Below are 25142 nucleotides of genomic sequence, written 5' to 3'. Positions count from 1 at the left end.
GTACCCCAGAACAAGAAACCAAGGTAGAAAACAAATAACTGTAAATTTGATTGAACAGCTGATTACACATCTAGTTTCTAATTTCTTATTTCAAATTTTTGCTTATACATTTGTGTAAGACTACTTTCACAACTAGAAGATGAAGTGTAAACTGAAAATAACCCAAACGAAACCTGCTTCCGCTCGATCACGTCTCCTTTGCAGCAACAACAACAGGGTCAAAAAGTGGCAAAAACTTCAAAAGACCTTGGTTACCGCCATCTCATCAGCTTCGTGATCTAATTGCGCCAGCTGTTTTGCTTCTTTGCTTCGAAGGAAGCTCCATCCTTTAGCATGTCCTGAGCGTCAGTTTCCATTCCCAGCTTCGAAAGGGCGAGAGCCTGCATGTAGAAGGCAGTTGCCCACTCAGGCAAGCACACTTGAGCTTGCATGGCATCTCTCAAAGCTAATTCTGGTTGCCCAATCATTAAGTAGGAGAGCGCTCGCCTCACAAATATAGTACCCGAAGGAACAGACATCATTGAAACCAACTGCACAATAAAAAGGATCAGAAATTAAAGGACACATACAGATACAAAGGCACTAAGATATTCAATTTTTTCAGCCGAGTCTGCAAGTACTTGCGGTTCAGGTAAACTTCTTTTATTCAATTTTCTGCTGTCATTTTCTGCTCATATGATTTCAAAAGCCATAAAGGTATTGTAAGAGTTACCGTTCCATTGAGTTTTACTCAACGTGCGTAGAAGATGATGAAAGCAATTTCATGTAAGTCAAAATGCTGTAAGGAACGCGGTATCCCCATTTCAAGATTTTAATAACGGAAATTGCTAACTAGATCATGACATCGTAGGAATCACATTATGCATTTGAAAGTAAAAGTAAATGTAAAGAACAATGGAAATTAAAGAAAAATACCTTAGAGTAGTGCTCCACGGCATTTTTAAAATCCTTGTCTCTGAACGCAATGTCCCCAAATTTCTTGGTATTCAACATATCTTGCACTTGTTGTGTCCACTCTTGAAATGACAGCTTTAGATAGAACACATTTCCGATGAAAAGGATCATTATATAAGACCACAACCCACAAGCCTTTGAAAACAATTGTACTAACTACTAATTACATATTTTAAGATGGCCGACTATATTTTGGGAGATGTTACAGAAGCTAAGAGAACACTGACGTGGATCAACTAAGTTTTAGGCAAATTACGGCATTTGCTCACAAAACTGTATTTAATGGAAGAAGATTGCCTTCTTTTGTTCTGTAATATGGTAAGATAATCATACTTAAGTTTTCTATTTCCAGATATATGTGGTTCACCTACAAAGAGAAGATAAGAAACTCACTTCATTTTCTGCACCCTCTTCATCTCTGTAACCAGTCTTTAGCAAAATCTCATGAACTGCAGAGAGGTCCATCTGTACACAGGCCTTCCCAAGGGGAGAAAGTATGGTTGGCATCACCACTGGAGTTTTTGATAAACCCATTAAAACAAGTGATGCAACCTAAAATACCAGTTTCAACGAATGAACATATTAGTAAATATATATAAAACAAATGAAGAAATTGCAGGACAAGTCGTCACAAAATCCTAGTTTTCAATAAGACTTTGTAACTATTCAAAATACCTCTGTCTGCTTTTGGAGGGGGGATACTGCTGACAGAAGAAATGTGGTCTCAGGTCGATCTTTAGCCTCATATTGAAGACATTTTGAGGCCAATTCAACCAATTCAGTTGCATCTTCATTGGCATATTGTCCTTCTAAGGATGAATCCATTAACAATAACAAACTTTTCCCCCTTATGAGATCCAATGCCTAGAAAATAACAAGTTAATTCCATGAAGTAAGAAGTTGCAAGTGACTTGTCTGCCCCAAATCATTAAAGGCGACAAAACACTATAACAATAGAAGACAGACCAATGAACTTGGAGTCAAGCAGGCAATTCCAAGTAGAACAATAGTTAACAGCGTAGCTACAATCATGGTCTGTTAATGGGCCTTGGTGCTATTTTATTCACAACCATCTATATGGCCCTCAATAGCCTTCTCATGAAGAACACCCTCAATAATTGTTTGATATATTGTCTGCTTTGAGAAAGACAGTGTATCTTGATATAAATAATGAAATTAATGACGGTCTATTTTGTTGGTCGAGTCGGTCCCTTACACATTTGGTGCATCCATTTGGGTTTTATTTTTGTTTATTACTACTGCATTATTTCCTTGTATTCCATGCTCAAGTATTTAGTTTTAATTCAACACACAGACAGTGTAAGTACTCCTAAGTCTCCCATCCCTAGCTTGGGTATAAGTTATAACTCGTCTATAAGAAATAAATTTCAAAATGGGATAGAGTATACCAACGAAACAGACAATGCTCGTACCTAGTGGTGCTGCTCTGAGAACCAAGTTTGGAATGACAGGAAAATGCCTATTTAAGGAAACATTCTTGTATTACTTAAAATTCAAACCAGTCTCTTTAGCATTGACCCCAACAACATATCTTTAATTCTTTTTTGTTTTCCAACTGACAATCTATAGAGTGAATATGCAAGTGGAGCTCGCAATGACACACTCATCCTTTGTGTTTGGAGGAAATATAGTGGGGGTTGGCAACTACCACTGGCACCAGATATTTTACCCTTCTAACCCTTGTCAGCATGATTTGACGATAAAAAAAATTACATGATTGAACTAAAGAGTGAAACTGTCATGCTTAACCCAAAAAGAAAAATAAGAACGAAACTGTCATGAAGGTTGAGATAGTACAGAAAAGTAAAGATAAATATGTGAAGAATGCATACGTGGCTTGGAGGGATATGTTTTCCACTCAAAAGGTCAAGAAGAACAGTCCCATAACTATAGATCACACTCTCTGGAATGACCCTACCTGCAAAAACCAAACGTTGTATTATGTAAAATGGATAATGGTATTTCCTTAGTAGCCACTATCAGAAACATACAAGAAATGATCACAGTCCTGCTACATGTTAAACTTTCGAGAGTTGGGATGGTTCTTTTTCTGCAATATTGTATGATTGGAATGCTGCTCTTTTTCTATTTTGTTGCTGTAAATGGGGTTGTGGATGTTCTATCTGTTGTAGTTGATCGTATTGGTGGGGGATGCAGGTTTTTAGCTCATCAGGCTCAGTTGATATCTGCCCACACTGTCATTCTTCCTTTTTCCATTAATGAAATTTAGTTTCCTATCCATGAGAGAGTGCTAACTGAATTGTATCAATTATTAGCATTTTGATTTTTAACAAGACTCATCATGTAACAAAATCAAGCATTAGAAGCAGAAATAATTCCTCTTGTTTCAAACGAGACCGACTTCACTTCCTTTGGATGGAAAATGGAAGACCACACATAGGAGAATTAGAGAATAGAACCGTCTGGGTCTTTCTTACATTGGTAAATGGTAATGCTCACACCATAGAAAGCACAGGATAACAAAACGTAAATTTTAGGGACAATAGTTCACATCTTGATCCACTTTCTTGCTGTTCTAACTCAGACATTTCAATGGAGACATCGAGACAGGTTCCAAGATTTACTTATTGGTCCCTTGATTTTAATGTCTGTGACAGCTTATTTGATCTTTTCCCTTCTTTTTTTTAAATGTTTTCTTTTTTGTTTAATGTAAAAATCATTATTGTTCTTCCAGTTACTTTATATTCTGCTCTGATGAATATTACTAACCATGACGACATAAGATCAAACATCGCCATACTGAAATCTTTCCACTTGCAAGAGTCTATAAGAAACCTCCAGTAATGTATGCTAAACAACATGGCATACCTGTCCGCAAAAATTCAGGTGGAGTATAAGCCAAGTTAGTGCTATAGCTTTTACCATCTCGGCTATTTTTTATCAGACCAAAGCTAGATAACCGCGGGTCACCATCCTGTGATCCAGCCAAATATTAAGTTCAACAACAATTCGGATAAGTTCAATACTAACACCACAAAATATGCTCCCTTGATGTCACAAAAAGTAAGTTTCTTTTTCTATTTCAATAAGGAACTACTTGATAATAAAGGGTCACAATTGAATCAGGGCATGAAACAGAACATGTAGAACCTCGAGGTTTCCCCTTGATCACATATTGGCTAGGCAGACCATTATTTCCTTAAAAGTGAGAACCACCCAGGATGGCCAAGAGATAGGAAATTTGAAATTCAAATATCATTTGTTCGATTTGTTTCTGAACAATCTCTCCCAACGGCATACTCACTATACTCCGTCTGCTTTAATTGTTATTAAGCACATTTGTGCTAACTTGAATATGTAATGCACAAATGAAGACACATAAACATTACACGTGTAAAAACTACCAAATTTCAGTAAGCGCTAACCCTGATCTGAATAATTAGGTTTTGAATGAATCACTAAAGCAAATAAATATGAATTTCCCACTTGCAACTTATTGTGTTGAATGATCTGTACCTCTTCCAAGAAAACTCTGTATGTGCAAACTACGGGAATTTCGGTAACCCCCAACCTTGGTTCCAATAATTAGGTTTGGAAGTCAATTAAACACTAAAGCAGTGTGTTTGGATATAGCGTACCTCATCAAAAAGAACTCTGTATGCATTTAAGTCATGATACAGTTTTCGGTTTTCTTTATTGCAATGATCAAGGGCTTGTGCAATATAGTATGCAATTCTAACGCGCATTTCCCATGGCAATGGCTGTTTCTCCCCTGTAACATATATTAGAAAAACTAACGAATAAGGGAAACCAAATTTAACTGTGGCTCAAAGAATAAACGCAAAAAAAAAAAGCAAAACAGGAAGACAAAATGAAAACAAAATCTTAAGAGGGAAAAGAAATGCACAATCAAGTTATCCATGCTCAGTGACAATAGAATATGCAAACAGAAAATAATTGAGCTCATCGTCCAAAAAAGTTAAGCCAAAGAAGCATTACCGTTACTATATGAGCTAGAAGATTCAATTAGCCTAATTTTGGCAGTGAGAGGCCTTCTAGTTAATGACAGGACTTCAATACTACAGAGTGAAGAGGAAATTCTTCTGCACTAACTATCAGCTAACACATAAAGGCATAGTTAAAACTCTTTCCTATGAAAACACATAAAGATTAAAATCCAGGCAGAGTGCAGGGAATCCTAATCTATAGAAATAGTATAAACAAACACCAATAAGTTAGGCTTCAGGATGTCAACATAGTGAATCTAGCCTTTGCAAGGTCTGAATCATTGGTGACTTGTTACTTTTAGACGTTGGCAGAAGGTAGGATAGATGTGGGTGCATCCACCGGGAGGGGAAGCCTACAACTAAGACGCAAATTACAGAACATGTGAGTTACACGAATTCATACCAGAAAAGGACTATATCTACATCTAAATGCCTAGTGAGAGTCCTTGGACACAGATGACCATGCTGACTCACGATTGGAGATCACTTCACTTCCAAAGCATTTGCATTGAGTTACAAGTTACAACTAGAAGAATGAACAAAGCAAAACTACATTATATAATATGTCCCAACTCTATGAGGCTTAGAGAATATTAGCAACATTCATATTTTTATAGTTTATCAGCACAAATACATACAAGAACGATAGAAACATACAGTGAAAGAGGTGCTTGGAGAGAGTATCATTAGGCATGTACTCTGCCACCAACAGCCTCTCATCTCCCTCAGCACAACACCCAATCAAATTCACCAATTTTTTGTGCCTAACCTTGCCAACCCCAGCCGCCTCTGCCTACATCCAGATACAACACAAACACCTCCATCAGCTCAGAAACTCATACAGGCATATAAACACAAACACATAACATGCACAAACTCAGTGGACAATGGCATACCAAAAACTGATGTGGGTCGGGCCAAGACAGCTTAGAAAAGCGTTTAATGGCGACAAATCGATTGTTTCTTAACTTCCCTCTGTAAACAACATTGGGGGCCTTCTCCCCACTCTCAGAGACAATAAGTTCAGAGTTGAATCCATTGGTGGCAGTTCTCAGCTCTGCCAGTCCAAACTCTTTGAATACAGGAACAGCTTGTTCATCTTCCAATTCCACTTCATTGGCTTTCACACCATCATACAGATATTGGGTTCAAATTTCAAACACAAATCAATCGTTTTGTTCATAATTTTCAATTGGGTTTTTGCTAAACACAAAAATAATCGAAACCCAGAAAGGAAAAAGAGTGAAACCTGGATCTGGTGGAGGAGGGGCTTGGTCGGAGGAAGGGAGGCGGGGTTTTTTGGACTGGAAGCAGCCCATTGATGAGAGCTACATGCCACTGCTCTGCTTCCTTTCTTCTTCTTTTGTGATCTGTATTAGTTGTTAAGTGTGTGGAAGTGGAAGTGGGAGTTTGGTCAAGTCAAGTGAAGGTGTGAAAATGGAGGTAAAAAGTCAACAAAGAGGTTGTGGGGACGGAGAGAGAGTAATGTGGGGGTGGGGTTTGGGTGGTTCAGTTAAAAAATTGGCAAGCTGATTGAGATCAAAACTTAGGGAGACGAGGGAGAAGCACATGACAATATGACATACTGACAATGAGCACGTGTACCCACACGCACGCAGACTATCCAACGCGCATTACAATTTGGCATTGTGAATAATAATTTAGGAGTTCATTTTGATGTGTTGTCATAAGCATTTAAAGTGTTTTCTACAAGAAGCGTTAGTTATGTAATTCTTCCAGAAAACACTTTAAATGTTTTTTCAGAAATAACTAGCATTTTTACTAAGGATTGTTTCTAAACATATTTTCACCAAAAACGTTTTCAGTTATTTTAAAAGTATATCCAAATAAGCTCTATAACGAGTTTGAGTTGTGTAAACTAGAAGTAAGAACTCAATAATGTTTAGAAGATCATTTTTTTTGTATGATTTATATTACTTATAGCCCATAAGGCATCGATTACTATAAATAAAGGCATTAGATATAAGGAATTACTCTACCCTTCACTCATTTTCTCTTCTCCCGCGGACCTTCTCTCCATTCTACCATCTCTCAATAATTAGTTTCGCAATACTTTTCACATATTTAATATATCTATTATATATAAAGAGAGAAGAAAAGGTGAATAGTGTTTTGATGTCACCAAGCTTCAACAAAAGGATTGGATAAAAATGCCCCCAAAACAAAAAGCTTAAAGGCATTTCAAAACAATGCATCAAATAAAACAAGGGCATTTTTATCATTTTAATAGTATTTTTTTTAATAATTAATTTGTGTGTGTATGTATTTTTTTTTTATAATTAATACTTCACAATAAGCTAGTAATAATGTGATTCAATTTCTCTATTTTTAAACACATTCAAAAAGTCTTAAGAAACGTGTAATGCCAGTTATAAAAAAAAAAAGTCATTCGCACGTGGATAATAATGTAATTAAATTAGTTATCAAATGATTTTTTTTACATGTTCAAAATATCTTAAGAGGCATGTAATGCCGGTTATAAAAAAGGTCATTCGCACGCGAATAATAATGTGATTAAATTAGTTGTTAAATGATTGTTTTTTTTTTAACAAACGATATTATCTACACTAAGGGAGGGAGGGGGTGGGCTTAGCCTCATAATAGGCTGGCAATAATGTGATTCAATCAATTGTTTATTAAATATTATTTTCTCTATTTTAAATACGTTCAAAACATCTTAAGAGGCGTGTAATGCCGGTTATAAAAAAAGTCATTCGCACACGAATAATAAATATTATCTACACTAAGAGAGAGGGGGTGGACTTAACCTCACAATAGACTAGCAATAATGTAATTCAATCGGTTGTTTATTAGATATTATTTTCTCTATTTTTAAACACGTTCAAAACATCTTAAGATGCATGTAATGCCGGTTATAAAAAATGATCTTTCGTACGCAGATAATAATGTGATTAAATTAGTTGTCAAATGATTTTTTTTTTAATAAACGATATTATCTACACTAAGGGAGAGGGGTGGGCTTAACCTCACAATGGGTTGGCAATAATGTGATTCAATTAATTGTTTATTATATATTATTTTCTTTATTCTTAAAATAAATTCTATAAAGACCGATTTTATTATGCAAATTCAGCTGCTTTAATTGGTTTATGATGGGTTTCTTCTAGCATGATCTAAGATTATTCATTTACTTCAAATATTTGACTTTCTTTTTGTCAATTTACGTATACAAATACATTTAAAACGTGTAAGTTGTGCTTAGCACACCATGATTCAAAAAATGCCTTCTATACTCGTGTGAGCGCGTGCATGAAAGCTAGTATAAATAAAAGTAAAAGTAAAATTTAGGATTTGTTCACTCAAGTTTAGAATTTGTACACGAATTATAATTATGTTATAACCAAACATGCACCATTGGTATTTGTAACTTTTTTTTATAAAATCTGTTAGTCTGACGATGTTGCACACATGTAGACCATGCATATCCAAAATAATATCTTGATGAGGAATTTTTCGGGGTTTCGAAACCCCATCTCAACATTTATAAATGGAGTACTGAACCAATGAAAATTGGATATCTGATTTTATCTTCTTTTTTTCATTTAAAACACTCTGCTGAAAACAAGGTTCTAAAAAATGTTAAGCGCTAGTTGGGCAGCGGGCTAGCACTTAGCGCCTAGATGGCTAGGCGAGCCTTAGGCGGATTTAGGTAAATTTCTTGTCTATCTTGTAAATAAGTGCATATTGTCACTTACAAAAAATTATACTTGAATGAAATCCATGGATAAGATAATAAAATAATGATAAAATGCAAAAAGATTATCCAACAAGTCCAAAATTTAAAAACACATTAAGAATCATAGTGAAGAGTATTGTAATGTAGGATGACACATGTACAACAAGTTTACAATTTAAAACAACATAAAATGCAAAATAGAAGGAAAATAAGGAAATATAATAATGTAAAATACTTGATTTCAGTTTAAAAAAAAAAACACCCAGCCGCCTAGCACCGCCTAGCCCTCCTAGGGCCAACTCAATTTTTCCAGCCATTTTACACGAAATTGCCGCAGTTCCAACCCACCCAGCTCCTAGACGGCCGCCTAGGCCCTTTTTTAAAACATTGGTTGAAAGTTAAAACATCAAGCGATATTTTTAACTTCGTTATCCTTTTATGTTATCGTTAATAGTCTGAACATTCACAACCTGTCGTTGGAATCACGGTGCTTCTGCAACCCCAAGTGTCAGTTGTGCCACAACAAGGTCATCAATGACAATTTCCCAGCAACGAAACCAAAGCAAGAAGATTTTCTTAATTCCATCCTCTTTTTTTACGCCTAAAGCTCGAGGTTTTGCACTTGCACCTAAAACCTAGAAGCCTTTGTGGCTTGATTGTTTAGCTTTTTTGTTTTTAGATTTACAATTTTCAAGTCTAGGTAGAATTTGGGTTTTAATCATCTTCCTTAGAATTGAAAATTTCAGTGCTTATGAGTTGTCCCTGTGGAGGTTGGGATGGATTCAAAAAACTGAAAACCGAAAAAAAATTGGACCGAACACCAAACTGAACCAAATCGAATCCCTTTACACTTTATATATGTATGCCCATGATGTTTCTTTTTTGAAACTTTGTTGCCAAATTTGAAACTAGCCTAGGTCTTTTTCAAGGAGCATACTTGGTTCAGTTAGGGAGGATATTGCATTGGTTATAGGGGAAAGTTTTGAAAGGCTTTGGAACTTGAAAGACCTTCTCTATTTGTTTGTTTTTTGAATTGATACGGTGATCATTTTTCTTTGCAATTGAGGTTGTTGATAAAATAAGATTGGTTTATATGATCTTGTATATATACAACTACCTTCCCACTTTCAACTTTCCCCATTTTCTTATTATTAGTCTACCAATGCAAGCTTCTTTTCTAAATTCCATATTAAAAAAAATAAGTTTTATTAAATAAAATAAAAACCCTGAAACTGTACCGAACAAAACCAAACTGAAAAAAAATCGAACCGAAAGAAAATTGAACCGAACAGAACCAAAGTTTCAGTTCGGTTTCAATCTTAACAAAAAACTGAACCGAATGAAACCGAACCCACCCATATGTGGAGGCAGCCTTAAAAGAATACATATTCCAATCCACCCATGAAGTAATTTCTTGCTTCCTTTCCCAATGATTCATAAAGTTAGATACTTTGTTTGGGAGTTGATCTGTTATCCTAGTCTTTAATTGGGTTTGTAATAGGTAATGACATTGACACACATTACAAAGATGAAATGGACCCATTAAACACACATTACAAAGCCCAAAGTAATCTTTGGAACCCAGCATATACAAATCACACAACAGAAGAACCCTTAAGCAACAACAACAACTACTGTAGTTGTTCATCCTGTCGCCGAAACTCTCCATAACGAGTATAATCCATCTCCCGCCACAAGGACCTGCCATCACACCATCAAGAGTCCTTGAGTTGAGGAAGAAAAAAGTCGCTCCATCCTCCATGAACCACCAAAATGATCGTCACCCTAGAACAAAGGAAGCCCGAGGGAAGAGAGATCTCACGAACAACAGTGCCAACAAGGGCGAACACTATAAGAACAAATAAGGGCCAACAAAGGTGGGGTGCAAAAACCCGAGCCAAAGCTCTACACACCCTCCCGTAGAAAAATGACAATCGCAGTAATAAATGGTGGAGTCGAAAATAGGATTTGTGGAAAGATGATGGAGCCAGGTGATGAAGATGGTACAGGGGAAATGATCGAATTAGATGGAGGAAACGGGTGATCGAAATTTGATGCTCAAGATGGTGAAAACAGAGACAAAAAAAAGTAACAGGAAGATGAGATCGTGAAGGGAAGATCGGGATGAAAACAGGGCTGGGATTATTGCAAAAAACAGTAGGAGAAAGAAAAAGAAGAAGATAAAGGCAAGTCAAAGGACTGCCACAAAACCTGACCATGGCAAAGGCCGACGGGGACGCAGAAAATAAAAAACGAAAGTCACTCAGACCACGGTGAGAAAGGGTCTCACTAGAGGAGAGAATTTTTGTGATGCTTTTTAATAAAGGGTTTAGTTTGCAAAATGATATATCAAGGGTTACATGTTATACAAATATGGTCCAAATTTCATATGGAAAGCAAGAATTTATACCAACAATTCAATAAACACAAACAACAAAATACTCATATCTTTGTCCCTTGTTCAGTTTAAACAAAAAATTGAACTTTGAGAAATCAGTAAACGTAATCCAAGCTTAACCTAAATAAGAAATAAAACACTACCACAAAAACAAAAACAAATAAAATACGTTCTCTAGAATGGCCAAGTCAATTATCTTTGTGATGCAAGGTTGACGGTCATCATAGCTCAACATACATCTCTCTGAAACCAAGCCTTCTACACGCTTTGTATTTTGGTGTTTTAGAAATTGACCAAAATATAAACAAGAAAAACAACTAATGACTTTTGGTTTTTGGCTGAACATATCAAATTCTCAATCACATTCTTAATATAAACTTGTTCTTGTACAAACATTTTAAACAGCATATGCATCACAAGAAGAAAAAAAATACCATCAATCAGAACGATTAGAAACATTTATAAGTCGCCCTTAATCTAACGCCAAATTCCAAACTTCCAATCCATAGTCTAATGTCAATTCTGGAACTCCAACAAGAAATCATCGGAAACTTCAAGCCAAGATATCAACAATGAATTCGATCAATACCTAATTTAAAACAAAGGGTAATGGCTAAACACAATACCTAATTAATTTTTACTTATATTTGTGCACGTTAATCTTTAGATACTTTGGTTTTTTAGGTTTCTACATTGACTATTTTTAACACTCAGACATCAAAATAGAATACCCATAATTTGGGATTTTCACTTGAAACCAAACTTAATTCATTGATATAAATGAAAATACATTTCAAAAACTTGCATTGACCCAAAAAAAAAAAAACACCCCCGGAAACTTAAATTTATCAAAATCCATTCATAAGACAATCTCCAACCCTGGGCTAAATGCCAAATTTCCCCCCTATTCCCCCCTCCCCCCAAACCCAATCCAACTCAAGCCAAATGTCAATTGAGGGCCAAATTCCCCCCCAAGAAATAGCCCAGAAACATGTGGACTCTCTCTTTCCCAGCCCACTCTCGGCCCAATCACTCGCGCCACTCGCCCCACGTGGGCGTTAGCCTTCAGCGCCCGACATGATGGGACCCATTGTCAGGGCTGCTGTCGGAAGCGATTATGAGCCCAACGGCTCTTTTGTTCATCGGACGGTTGGCATTATTGGAACCAACGGTCTAGATTCAAATTTTTTTTTTAAATGTTATTTTAAAATACATTGAATTCAATAGCTGAGATCGAATATAATCAAATCTAATAGTAAAAAAAAAAAGATCTAACGGCCCAAATTTAAATCCAACGGCTAAAATAATTTTTTTTAAAAATGAAGGCTTGCTTTGTGGAAAAATTTAGTGATTTTTCAATATTTATCTTAATTTAAATATTTTTAGATTAAAATGTTCATAAAATTAATTTACAATAGTCTACATAATTATTTAAAAAAAAGTTAATTTAAGAAAAAAAATTAGCCTAAGTTCATTCTTTAATAATCCCGGACTAAAATTTTAGGCCAGAAGAGTTGGAGCAGAAAAATTGTTTCGGGGCTAAAAGCTAAATTTTTCAGGCTAAAAAATTTAGCTTTTAGCCCAAGGGTTGGAGATGGTCTAAGCCCCGGATCCATCAAAACAACAATCTGTACTTTTCTGACACAACCCTCGATTGTTGAAGATTTGGAGAAAAACAATTTCTCAAGGAATCCACATTTTCTCTTTTTTGCATCTTTCCTCTCCACCGAAATTCATTAGGAACTTTCTTCGTTTCCAATACATGGTGATTCAGTTGGAATGTTATTTATTAATTTCTTATATTTGAAAATATTTCTGGATTTACCTTTTAATTTTGTTATAGGTCAATTCTTCTCCGTGTATAATTTAAAGTAGGAATATTGCATGGATTCTCAAAAAAAATAAATATATATATATATATATATATATATATATATATATATATATTCATGGGAGAAAAATATACCACAACTACTGCCCCAAAAGGGCCACCATCTCTACGAGCAAGATTGTTGAGAGGAATATACCACCACCACCGCCCAAAAACGGCCACCACCATCCTCCATCACTCATCCCACTCTAGAAGATGTCTATTCTTAGAGGCACCAAACTTTAGGTGCTAGGAAGACTCTTATGACTTGTTTACTAATACATAATCGGAATGAAAGTGTAATTGAAATGAGGAGAAGTTAGAATGAGTTGGAGTGAGAATTATATTCTTGTCAAGCTGCTTACTAAAATTTATAGAGTGATACTCATTGCATAAAAATTCACATGAATTGAAAAGAAAACTAGTGTGATTACTAAAATACCATAAACTCGTGTGATTACTAGTATTAGTTAAACACACTACAATATTTGTTTTAATAAAAATTTAATTACCCTAAAAAAGTTTAATCTTTTTATTTTGTAATTCTTTTTTTTATTTAAGAGAACAAAACCCAGTACATGTCATCCCCTTTTTATGAGTTTGCTCCTCTCCCAACCTATATTCTTCTCCACTTCCCTTTGGAGCAACTCTACCCCTTAGGAAGCTAATTGTCCGGGCTATTATGCAATTGGTCATTATTGCCTTAATGAATAATAATCGCCCAAGGGTATCTCCACCCCTTAAACAAATTGTCTGTCCGCATAATTCACATAAAAATTATTTTTTAAAAAGTAATTAAAAATAAAATAAAAATTAATATTATTTTGTAACAATTTTTTTGAACTATCCATGTGACAACCCGTCCCTCATTTTACAATTTCATAAATTTTAAAATGTGAATTTACGAAAATACCCTAGAGACGAGGATATTGACTTGTGTTGACCAACGTATGGTGAGACGTACAAAATATTCTTTTAGCGTATTCTTAAAGTACTTGACTTTACAAATGTGGAGGCGCAATCGAAATCGAAATCGGAGCTACGATTAAAATTTTACGAAACATCGAGTATTGTAGACCAATTGATAAATTTCATAATTGGTTGATATTTTTTGTGGCTTGTTTTAGGGAGCCACGTGTGTGTGGTTGGGAAGGGAAACAAGAAGAGATGAAGAAGCGTGTTGGACAGAAAAAAAAAAAAAAAAAAAAAAGGAGGAGGAGAGTTACAGGAAAGGGTGGTGGCGAATCGGAAGAGGAGAGAGGAAGAGGCTGTCCAATGGAGAGAGAAGGAAATGAGGGGAAAGGAGAGAGGTGAGTGGCACCCAACCCAAACCTCTATTCCCCTCACCAGTATACCCACATACCCAACGGCAATGCCACTGGGTTCGAAGCAATTTTCAGCGATTCTTACCCATTTTTCAGGCGATTTTTATCCATTCACCACCACCAAACTTCATCATCATGTCCCAACATCCAATTCTAGCCAAAATGGACACGAATTGGTGGAGATTTCACGAAGAACACCCCGCGGGTGCCGCGGAAGACTTATCCAAAATCCACCAATTCCAAAATGTTTTTCTTCAATTACCGCCATCATTAGACCTCCCTTAAGGCTTAGAACAATGCCCAATCAGTGGTTGGAGCGTCGGAGTTGATTTGAGGACGAATCAAGAACACCCAAATTTTAGGGTTTCGACGGGTTCGAGACAAATTGGAGCCTTTCCCGGCCAAATTGGACTTGGTCACAAGTATAAAACTTGCTTTACTCTTAGAGATCTTCATTTCTGTAAAATTTGGAAATTTTTGGAAATAGTTGGATTTTTCCAATGAGTCAGGGCGGCCGACGGCGACGCTTGGCCAGGGGGTTATCGATGCTATTCTTAGGCTAATTATATGCCTTGAATTCAGTTCTGACAATAATAGGACGCATGTTGATCATTAGAACCTAAATTTTCTACAATAAGTGATTAGGTCATTATATGAATCGACGATCTGACCTTTGGATCGTCATCAAACTTTAATGGGTCGTGGTTCGTAATATTTGAGGATTATAGGAACTTACGGATTGGGAATCCGACACACGGATCTTTCCGAATTGGATTTGTAAGTTCGTAAAATAAAACGTTAACCGCCACTTGGTTTTGGTAATTGACGAAGATCCGACCATTGGATCGTTCTGAAACTTCAGGATATTATTCTAGAAGTATAATGTGCATCTTTAGAAGTAACGGATCTGAAATCCGTGATGCGGATCTTCCGAGTCGAATTACGTAGGGTTGTGTTTTACGTAAATTATGTGTTCTATTGTTATAAATTCTGAGGTGTGATTTGATAATTGCCTAGTTGCCGATCATTCATGACGCCTCGATATGCGTTCTAGGGAATTGTAGGGTGAACTCCAGGTGAGTGGGTCTTCTCCTTTTGATCGTGTGTATATATATACATACATATATATATATATATATATATATATATTTTATGTGATTGATAATTCCACAAATACTTTTAAATTGATTTATGCATATTATATACATATAACTACTGTCAATGCTTTAAAGTATTAAGTTGAACTACGAATAGCTTGATCCCGTTTAAGGGTACGTAAGTAGTCTAACAAGTCAGTTAGATGCAGCCATAAAACAATCCGAATTTAACGGGGTACTTGATTTCTCTAAGGAAAGAAGTTATGATGGTTAACAGCGTAGAGATTAACCATGATTTTATTTTGGCCTATCACTGGGTTTAGTTCCGATTAAGAATGTTGGAACGTTAAAGTGGTTATGCCAAACGACTTTGCGGACATCCAGGTAAGATTTAGGTGAGTACATGTTGATGATAGTAATTGCAGTGTGTATGGTTATGTTTATATGCATTTAATGCTCATTATTCTACATCTCGGTGTTAGTGCTTCGCCCAAAGATAGGGTCTAGCCTTCACGTGATCGTTCACCTCCCGCACCATACGCTCACTTTGGATCCAAGGTATGTGTCAGCCTGTCGTACAAACCACATTAGATGGTTCTGACTCATATGTGACTTTCGATACTTCGCACAACCTTCACGTGATCGTAGCACTTAAGCGTATTTATTTACACCTAACCTGTCGTACAAATCACTATAGGTGACTCCAACTTATATGCTAGCATTGATTGATGAGATATGGGTGCAGTCGTATAGGTCACCATAGGTGACTCCGACTTGCGGGCTAGTATGAATTATTAAGCACATGATTGTTTATATTGCTGATGAGATGTTGGGCTGTGGTATACTTCTGGACTTATTGTTAACACACATTTGATTTCATTTTTATACATAGTATGATTTTCTAGAAATTATACAATCTTACAGAGAGGGGTTATTATCTTTGATAATTGAAATGGTTTGAAAAGTTTTGTTTTTGCCATTCACATTTTCTGTTTTCCGCCCCTTCAAGTTTAGTATCTGAGCTTCCGTATCGACGAGGATTATCGGCATATTCTAATATAGGTGACTACCTTTGATGGTATAATTCTTATCTTACTCTACTGTACTTTACGTATACTCTGTAATCATATGTGAAATGGGTTCATTCCCGCTCACAGCGCACTCAATATTAGACATATTTAAGTTTTAAATTTATTCACATTTTCATCATCACTACACTTTATGGTTGCGTCACATTCCAAGTGTCGGCCAGCACAGCTCGATCTGAAGTCTTACTGGACTTTCCGGGTCTGGGTGTGTCAACCCCACTCTCCATCCTTTTCACTATCAATTTCTCCATCCTTCCTTTTCTTCGTCACGTGTAGAGACTGCCAACGTCGTCCAAGTTTATTGCCTATAGGCAAAGTCGCGTCACCAACCGCCGGCGAATTCTCTCCTCCTTCTCCTTCTCATTCCCTCCCATCGGCGAATTATATCTTCCTCCTACTCCCTCGACTTCGAGCTTGCCAACGACAGGTCCTGGTACACAAGGTCGTGGTCCTTGTACACAAGGCCGGGTTCCGAAGCTCGCCCCTCGCTCCGTCATTCCTCTCTCCATCCGTTCCTCCACTTCATCTTCTAAGCCGAATTTCTGGACCGCAGAGAAGGTGGACTCCTCCCTCGACCACTGTTTTATACTGTTGCACCCTCGTCTACAATTTTGTTTGTCATATGACGTCATGATGACATCAACATAAAGTTATATTGCGCAGAGGCGGCAAGAGTTGTCACACCCAAATACTTAAGGTGTGACATTAAGAGAAATAAATAGTTCAAAGTGATCGTTTAAGGGTATAAAACAAATATTAGCTTAAGATTTAGTCAATGAAAATTTAAACTCAACAATTACATTACTCCATACTACAAAGGTAACTCAAAGAAATAAAGTTAAAGACTTAGTGTGGTAATACAAACTGTAGGAACGACCTGTACCGTAAAATTCACCGAAAAGAACCCGTTTAACCAAAAACTACAAAAATTTCCAGATTCAAAGTAGACACCTAAAACGAAGTTGTGTTAAAATTTTAAGGATTTTCAAGTTCGGGAAGTTTAGGAAGATTTAAATCTAAAACAGGTATGCTGTTGTTTTTCTAAAAAAAAAACAATTTCAGCAGCACCAAGTCACTTTGGAAATAAAACTGATTATGCTCCAAAGAGTAAAAATCTGAAATTTTCAAAATGCAACCTATGTAGTAGATAATCAACCACAATTTTAAACATAACCCAGTTCATAGTGGTTCTCCAAAGGCAATTCATTAAGCCTTACATATTATAATAAGTTCACAAAAGACCTTCAAAGCTTCTTACAAGAAAAACATGTTCAGGTCATTTGATGAAAATGTACATAAGCATAATTTATACAAGCCAAAAGACAAGTGACCATATATACATAGTTTTCATTGCCCAGGTAAGTAAAGACACTAACCCATTGTGGCCTACACCTTTTTAGTCTACAACGCAACAAAAAGATCATTTACAAACTAAGACTAACTATACAAATACTTTGGTAGCTCACCCAAAAGATATACGTCTGGACTCCCTTCTATTAGTCCAAAATAAAGCTGCAACTCGAAACCCAATTGGTCAACCCTACACCACCTGAAAATACATATTTAGAAAAACGGGTGAGCATAAAATGCCCAGTAAGGGTTTTTCGGTAAGTCCATAGTCATTTAAAATTTCTGGTGCATGCCTAAAAATGATAAGAGTGATTCGAAACAGTTTATATCCACCACTACGTAATCCAACAATGGAATTATGCTCTAAAATGCTTGGAAGTAACATATGGTAGGAAAACCAAAGTTTTAGAGCATAAACAGCTTTGATAACAACACGGTACAACACACAGTTCAGAAACATTTCTTTCGTCATAATGACAACAAAGCCATTATTATTAAAAGAAACAATAACACAACTGATCACAAAGTTTCTCTTTTATCCCAAACAAGTGATTAGCAGATTGGAAAGAATCGTAATATACCTGGCCAACATATATACCACACATATCTGTCACATTGATAACTCATTCTTATAGCCCACACATGAAGCTTTACCTGGGGAACATTGGGTCATTGTACCCATAATCTAACAATTTCACGGGTCATTGTGCCCATTCATACATTCCTCAACATTCTCAATTTCACAAGTATTATACTACTTTCATCTATTTTCACAATTTGAACATTCATGTCAAGATGCTTTAGAATTCGATAATAACTAAAATAAGAGGCATGCACGTTAAAAACACAATCTTGAAAAATCATTGCAATCACTTTAAACTCACCAAAGTTGTAGGTATGAAATTAAAATCATTAGAATCAAACCATAGAGAAACTTTTGCTTCACTTCTTTCACACAATCAAAAATAGAAAAAAAAATTAAGTAAGCTTGAAACAGTGCTTAAATGCCAACAATCCTTTATCAAGTAAAAATGAAAATATTTTTATGGTTAGAACTCCCCTACCTCAACATAATTTCGTGATATTCAACTCCCGTGGTGTTCGCCAACTTGTTCAGTAATCACCTTGTCCTTCTCTTCTATATCTATAAGTAAGAAAAATCATCACACACTGCTCATACAAAAATACCAGACAACATACCCTAATTCAGGGTTAATTGGGGACTTTAAACAAACACTTGGTGCTCATCTCTAAAACTATAACATGCAATATGGTACTTTCATGTTTCCTACTCCCACCCAAACTAGTTCATGGGTTATCAAACTAAATATCAAATAGATTTCCAAGGTAAGAAATAGAGATCTCTAATGGAGACAAACAAGGGATCCTCACTTGTACTAATCTTCACAAATAGAGGAAAAGAAACTAAATTTCTCTTCCTTAATTTTCTTTTTGGAAGTTTAAGAGCTAAAGGAGAGGAATTTCTTCATCTCTCTCGGCTGGAGGAGAGAGCAACAAAGGAAGAAGGTTTTCCAGAATGTGCTCAAACCTTTTCTCCTTACTAACAAAAGCGTCCCTTTTTATTCTTTATTTTTATTTATTTTTATTCTTCTTTTAGTTCTTTTATTTTCAAGCCAAGGCTTTTCAATAGTAAGAGAACTTTTAATGGGCCAATGGCCAATTGATCCAAACCTCAAACAAGGCAAATTAATTTTGCTAATAATGGCCACAAGCAATCCATTTTTAATCAGTGCTTAAAATTTTCAGAATATTACAAGAGTGGCCTAATTTCTAAGTCTCTGGAGTTAGGCCCATCGAATAGCAAAGGTGATTGGGGCGGGCTGGAGCAACTTTTGTTGGGCAGGGGGATTTGTTAAGGCAAGGATAAGGCAAGGTAAAGGAAAGGGCAGTGAAATTACCCTTACTATTATTCACTCTAAATAATATTTGTCATTGTACAAGTTCATCCGTTTAAAAAGTAAAAGGGTAAGAACAAGGGTGATTACTGTTTATAAATATATATTTTTATTTTGTATGCCTTGTAAGTATGTACTTAATAAGCTTGTTCTTTGGAAATAAAACTCTCTATTTAAAGCATCTTGGCTAGTGAAGGGCTTGAAGTCAACCGAGAGAAAAAAAAACATATATGGAGGGGATAGTGTTAATTTGTGAGTGTTTTTTTTTTTGAACAAAAGATATTACCTACACTAAGGGGGGGAGTGGGCATCTTTGCTAGTGAAGGGCTTAAAGTCAGCGGAGAGAAAAAAAAAACATATATGGAGGGGATGGTGTTAAATTGTGAGTGTGTTTTTTTATTTTTTTTTATATTACCAACACTAAGGAGTGGGGAAGTGAGTTAAGCTTTACACTGAGTTAGCCATAATAACGTGGTTCCAATTCGCATTTGTTGAAAATTGAACCTAAGACTTCTTACTTACAAATGATGAGGAATACCACTACAAAATAGTATTAAGTGGCAAATTGTGAGAGTGTTTCAAGATTATAATAAGTGTGAGGGTATCATCGGTAGAAAATATTGATTTCTGTTTATCTTTTCTCCGGAATCCAAACATCACCCCTCATTATGTAATCTAATTATGAGAAATTTGAAAATTTGATTACTGATATTTGGTGGACCGTACTCATTTTCATCCAGGAAATGATAGTAAACATTGGAAACCTTTGCAAGGAGTGTGATTACCCTACTTTCCACTCTATTCCCGTTTGCTAAACGCGACATTGGTTTTTACAACCTTCAAATCTAAGCTATGGAGATGGAGTATACATGTTATCGGGTTTCGGGTGCATGCAACGCTTTTGCTATTTTGATTCAAAAATAATATAATTTGCATGCACTTGTTGGCCAGTTATTGAAGGAACTAGACTACATCAATGAAGTTATGTGGTTGCAATTTCTTGCTCCAATGAACTTCAAATTGATCAATTGACAGCTAATGGACTTGTAATTATGGACAATAATTGAATGGAACTGTTATTAGCACTCCAAAAATCTCATTCTACACTCTTTCCAAGTGTATTATTCTTTCTGATTATAGAAAGTTTTTTAGTATAACGATATATTTTACACTAAGGAATAAGAAGAGGAAGAATTTGGCTAAGCCACACAATGTACAACTTAATTTGGTATTAAATTTACCGTTTACGAGATTGGAACCTAAGACTTCTCACTTACAAATGAAGAAATATACCACCAGATTTTAAGATTTTTGTAGTATCAATTACAAATCTCTAATTGAAAAGAGATTAGTCTATTTCGTGAAGCAATTAAGGTCATTCATAAATGAAGAAATTTACAGTACGACATAGAGACCATACATGAAAAAATGATCCCATGTATGAATATATAATCTGGATCTATTCACTAGTAACTTCCTCATGTTGGATAATTTCAAAGGGAAAGGGTGAATCTATTATTGAATTTGGTGGTATTTGACCTCTTGAAACATCTTATTCATTTTTTTTCTTGATACCAAATAAAATTTTCTAAAATAATTGTATATCCTATAAGGTCAAACAAAGGAGCATTTTTAGCTAAAGTAGTAATGATGCAGTCTCCCTGAAGACGGTGGCATCCGAAAGTGTACCCTAAAACCGCAATGACATCAGCTAAGAAGTTCGCCTCCACAGACACAGATTTCTAGGAAATTGAGTTGAAAATCCTCGCAACAGAGCTAATGTTAGCAAATCATCTTTAGTCTCCAAAATGTAGAGCACCGACGACAAAGCAGTCTAAGATTAATTTGGAGCGCCCTTTTCACGCATAATTTTGTATGCTGATATATTTATCAATTTGAGAGCATCTCTTAAGGCCATAACTTCAACAACTAGTACAGAAGCCTCCCTCAAATTTCAACAACTATGATGAAGCCCTTAGCAGTGACACTAAGCCATCAGAGTTGATCTCCAACAGATACACTAAGCCATCAAAGTTGATCTCCAACAGATGTCTTGCGCTGGTGACATTTTATAGCGCTGATAAAAATAAGATTTGCAAATCCTTCCCTAATGATGAAACCCACGACAACAATGCTATTCTTCCCTAAGTCATCAAAGTTTATCTTCAAAATATTTCTTTCATTTTCATTTATTGACTACAAGTGTCACAATCTCAAATATATATTTTTTAACACATGATATTATCTATTTGGGAGCAGCCTCTCCATAAATGGGGGTAAGGTTAGCCGACATTCACCTCTCCCAGACCCTGCGTAAAGCGGGAGCCTTGTTCACTGGGTACGACCTTTATGATATTATCTATATTAAGGGGGAGGTGAACTTAGTCTCACAATGAGTTAGTAACAATGTGGTTCAAATTCTCTTTTGAAGAGAATCAAGTTTAAAACCTCTTATTTACAGATGAAGATAAATAACACAATATCGTAATAATAAGTGACTGTCACAATTTCAAATATGACCAATTAAATGGCAAGCCCAATTGGACCAACGACACATAAGGATGTTGGGCTAAATGAAAGAAAATAGAGGTTGGTCTAAAAAAGCATTTGGATTGAAGTTAATAAGATAGTAAATAAATAACATTAATAATAGTGTAAACTTCATATAAGTTAAATTTTGTGAAGAGTAGTGCTACACTCGTTTATTATCATTTGTTTTATCTTTTGAATAGAAGTAAAATTCATTAACACATGTAGATCTTATCTTTATTCAAACGAGTTCACTCCATTAAGGCAATAATTGCCCCGTCAATTGGGCAAAAACAACTATTATCTTAGTGAATAATAATTGTCCCAGTGAATTTTCACACCGAAAAATAAATTGTCCGGACAATTAGTATTAATTTTTTTTTAAATATTGTTTTTATTATTTTATCATTAAAAATATCTTCTATCTACAAGTCATCGTCTCTAGAAACCTCCAGTGTCCGACCCTCTTCCCTTTTTCCATCTCCTCATCTTCTACGCCCATCCTTTTCTCCCTCACCTCTGTTTTTTCCCAGGCTTTTTTCCCACTCCACACCAACACAGAAAGTTTAATCACCCAATTCATCTATAAGACGCCTTGCATCCTCATCTATGACTCGTCGAAGAATAAAAGGTTTGCTCAAGATCGTCGTCTTCAGTTGGAATGAACAGCGACTCGTCTGATAGGTGGAGGAATCCGGCGTCGTATTTCAGTTTCCAGAGCTTGATTCGTGTTCAGTTGGAAGCAAGGTATAAAATATCGATGATGTCGGAAATATCGGTAGTCTAAAAATACGGAAATTTCGATGGAAATATCGAGATATTATCGATATCGATAAAAATTGAATAAAAACTACAGAAATTGTAAGAAAAAATTTGGAAATTTTTATTGAAACTTTGCAGAATGTTATTTAGTCAATTATCTATTAGTTTATCACAAAAAATTGGAAGGAAATGCATTGCCGGATAGAAATAACTGATTGAAGTTGATTATATAACGAGCTGGCAAACATTATGAGTGTAGAAAATATGTAGTAATTAATAAAAGAAATTTAAACACATCATAATCATTTATATATAATGAATTAGTACAATATTTTACACTTTATACATTGTATGGTAAGATATATGAGTGACTTAGTAATGTCTAAAATATCGATGATATTGAAAATATTGGTAGTTCAAAAACATAAAAATTTTAATGAAAATATCAGAATATTATGAATATTTTAGACATGAAAGGAATAACGACCTAATTGATTGGTCGTCGGAGGGTGAGGCATCAGGCGTTGGAAAAAATATATAACCTAGATCACAGCAGGTTGATGTCATGTCGCCTCAAGCAGACAGACGGGCGAGAGTGTTGGGCCCACTGATTGCCCCACTGATTTTTTATGGATTGGAGCTGTGTTTGTTGAGTTTGGTGAGATTATTTAATAATAGAATATATGTGTTAAAAAGTTAATAGCTTAAAAAATAAATTTTTTTATCACTTATATAAAAAATACATGATGTATTGCCCGTGTTTCGGTAACAATGAAAAATATATGGTGTATCATCCGTGTTCCGATTACTAATAGGTAGGGCAATTGGATGGAGTGAAGATCCTGCCGGATCCTCTTTGTGAGGATTCCAGGGATTCTCCAATTACATTCGTTCATCGTACATTATGCAACCAGTTTTTGTCAAGTATTGTTTATATTCAATTTTAAATAAAAAAAATTACAATGATTCCTGACTGCATGATGTATAATGAACGAATGTGATTGTAGGATTCCCAAGATCCTCACAAAGAGGATCCAGCGAGGATCCTCCTGGAATTGGATGGGGTGAGTGCTCTTAGAGAGATAGTAGAAATAGATGGTAAGAATATTATTTTTGTTTTGTAAATCATTAATGGTTTTAATCCACTTTATTGGGTTAGGTCTATTCACTAACTATGGACACCAGCTTTATTTTTTAAGGAATTGTTAGTGACACTCCAAAAATTTTATTTTATACTCCTAACAAGTATATTTTTTTTCTTCTAAGTTCATGAAGTTTGGAGTGTGAATAACAATTTCTTTTTCTATAATCTTTTTATTAAATTGTAATAAAAGTCATTCATTATTTATAAGTTTATCTTTTACTCAATTTTAAGATTAAATATCTAAATTAAACATTATTTCCCAATTTTCTCTTCTACCCTCATCACAGTTTTCCTGCTCCTAATGCTATTATCACTATAAATGTTGATTTAATGCTACATACATATCATGTCAAAATGTCAAAAAAGCCTATCCAAGAAAATGGAAAGCCATCAAGCAGGTTTGAAAACCTGCAAAACTGCAAATCAATTCAACATGCTGACGCAACACATGGTCCCAACATGGATCCAAAGAGAAAATATCTCCAGATTAAAGAAAAATTTAAATTCGTTTCTGCTTATATTCATAAGTAGTAGTTGATCAATCCCTTTATCACGTTAAAAAAGTGATAAGCAAGATGGTGAATGGGAAAGTGCCGTGCGTGAATTGAATAGGAGCAGTTGGTTTTCACATCCACATGCACTTATTATATGAAAGGGAATCTGGACTGACGGTGCCTCTCAATGGCTTCTGATCGTCCATTTCAATCGTATGCAGCTAGATACAAGTTAAATTAGCATAGCTGGCTATGCGAAAAGTGTGAAAATGACTGCTTAAACACGATTAAAGAAAAAATTAAATTAACTTTTGCGTTAAGCGTGACATTGACCATAAGTTGCTGTCTCCTTGGACGTAAGCCAAACACCATTTTCATGGATCCACTTGAGCTTTTATCATCTGTAACATAGGGAATATTTTAAATCTGATCGTTGCTACTTGCTACGTATAGTCTGTGGTTGGTTCAAGGTTTGTCAATTTTATGAACTGGCAAGAGAGAAATATTA

The 25142-nt window shown here is 35.5% G+C and overlaps 1 protein-coding gene and 1 long non-coding RNA gene across 2 annotated transcripts; both read right to left on the bottom strand.

The window, feature by feature from the left end:
• Window positions 1-24: 24 nt before the first annotated feature.
• LOC126630484 (serine/threonine-protein kinase BSK2-like) lies at window positions 25-6461 on the bottom strand. Its single transcript, XM_050300605.1, has 10 exons — window positions 6193-6461; window positions 5840-6063; window positions 5601-5736; window positions 4575-4708; window positions 3805-3910; window positions 2808-2893; window positions 1630-1818; window positions 1348-1506; window positions 916-1029; window positions 25-530 (listed from the first exon to the last, which is right to left on the bottom strand). Exons 1-10 carry the CDS (start codon window positions 6260-6262, stop codon window positions 279-281), a joined length of 1470 nt encoding a protein of 489 aa, XP_050156562.1. The 5' UTR covers window positions 6263-6461; the 3' UTR covers window positions 25-278.
• An 11163-nt stretch (window positions 6462-17624) lies between these two features.
• On the bottom strand, window positions 17625-19330 carry LOC126630489 (uncharacterized). The gene is made up of 3 exons (XR_007626016.1): window positions 19182-19330; window positions 18854-18933; window positions 17625-17988 (listed from the first exon to the last, which is right to left on the bottom strand). It is a non-coding gene; the product is annotated as an uncharacterized LOC126630489 (long non-coding RNA).
• Window positions 19331-25142: the final 5812 nt, after the last annotated feature.

Source organism: Malus sylvestris, chromosome 7 (genome assembly GCF_916048215.2).
Source record: "Malus sylvestris chromosome 7, drMalSylv7.2, whole genome shotgun sequence".
Classification (NCBI taxonomy): Eukaryota; Viridiplantae; Streptophyta; class Magnoliopsida; order Rosales; family Rosaceae; genus Malus; species Malus sylvestris.
This window is presented reverse-complemented; position numbering and strand designations above follow the sequence as displayed.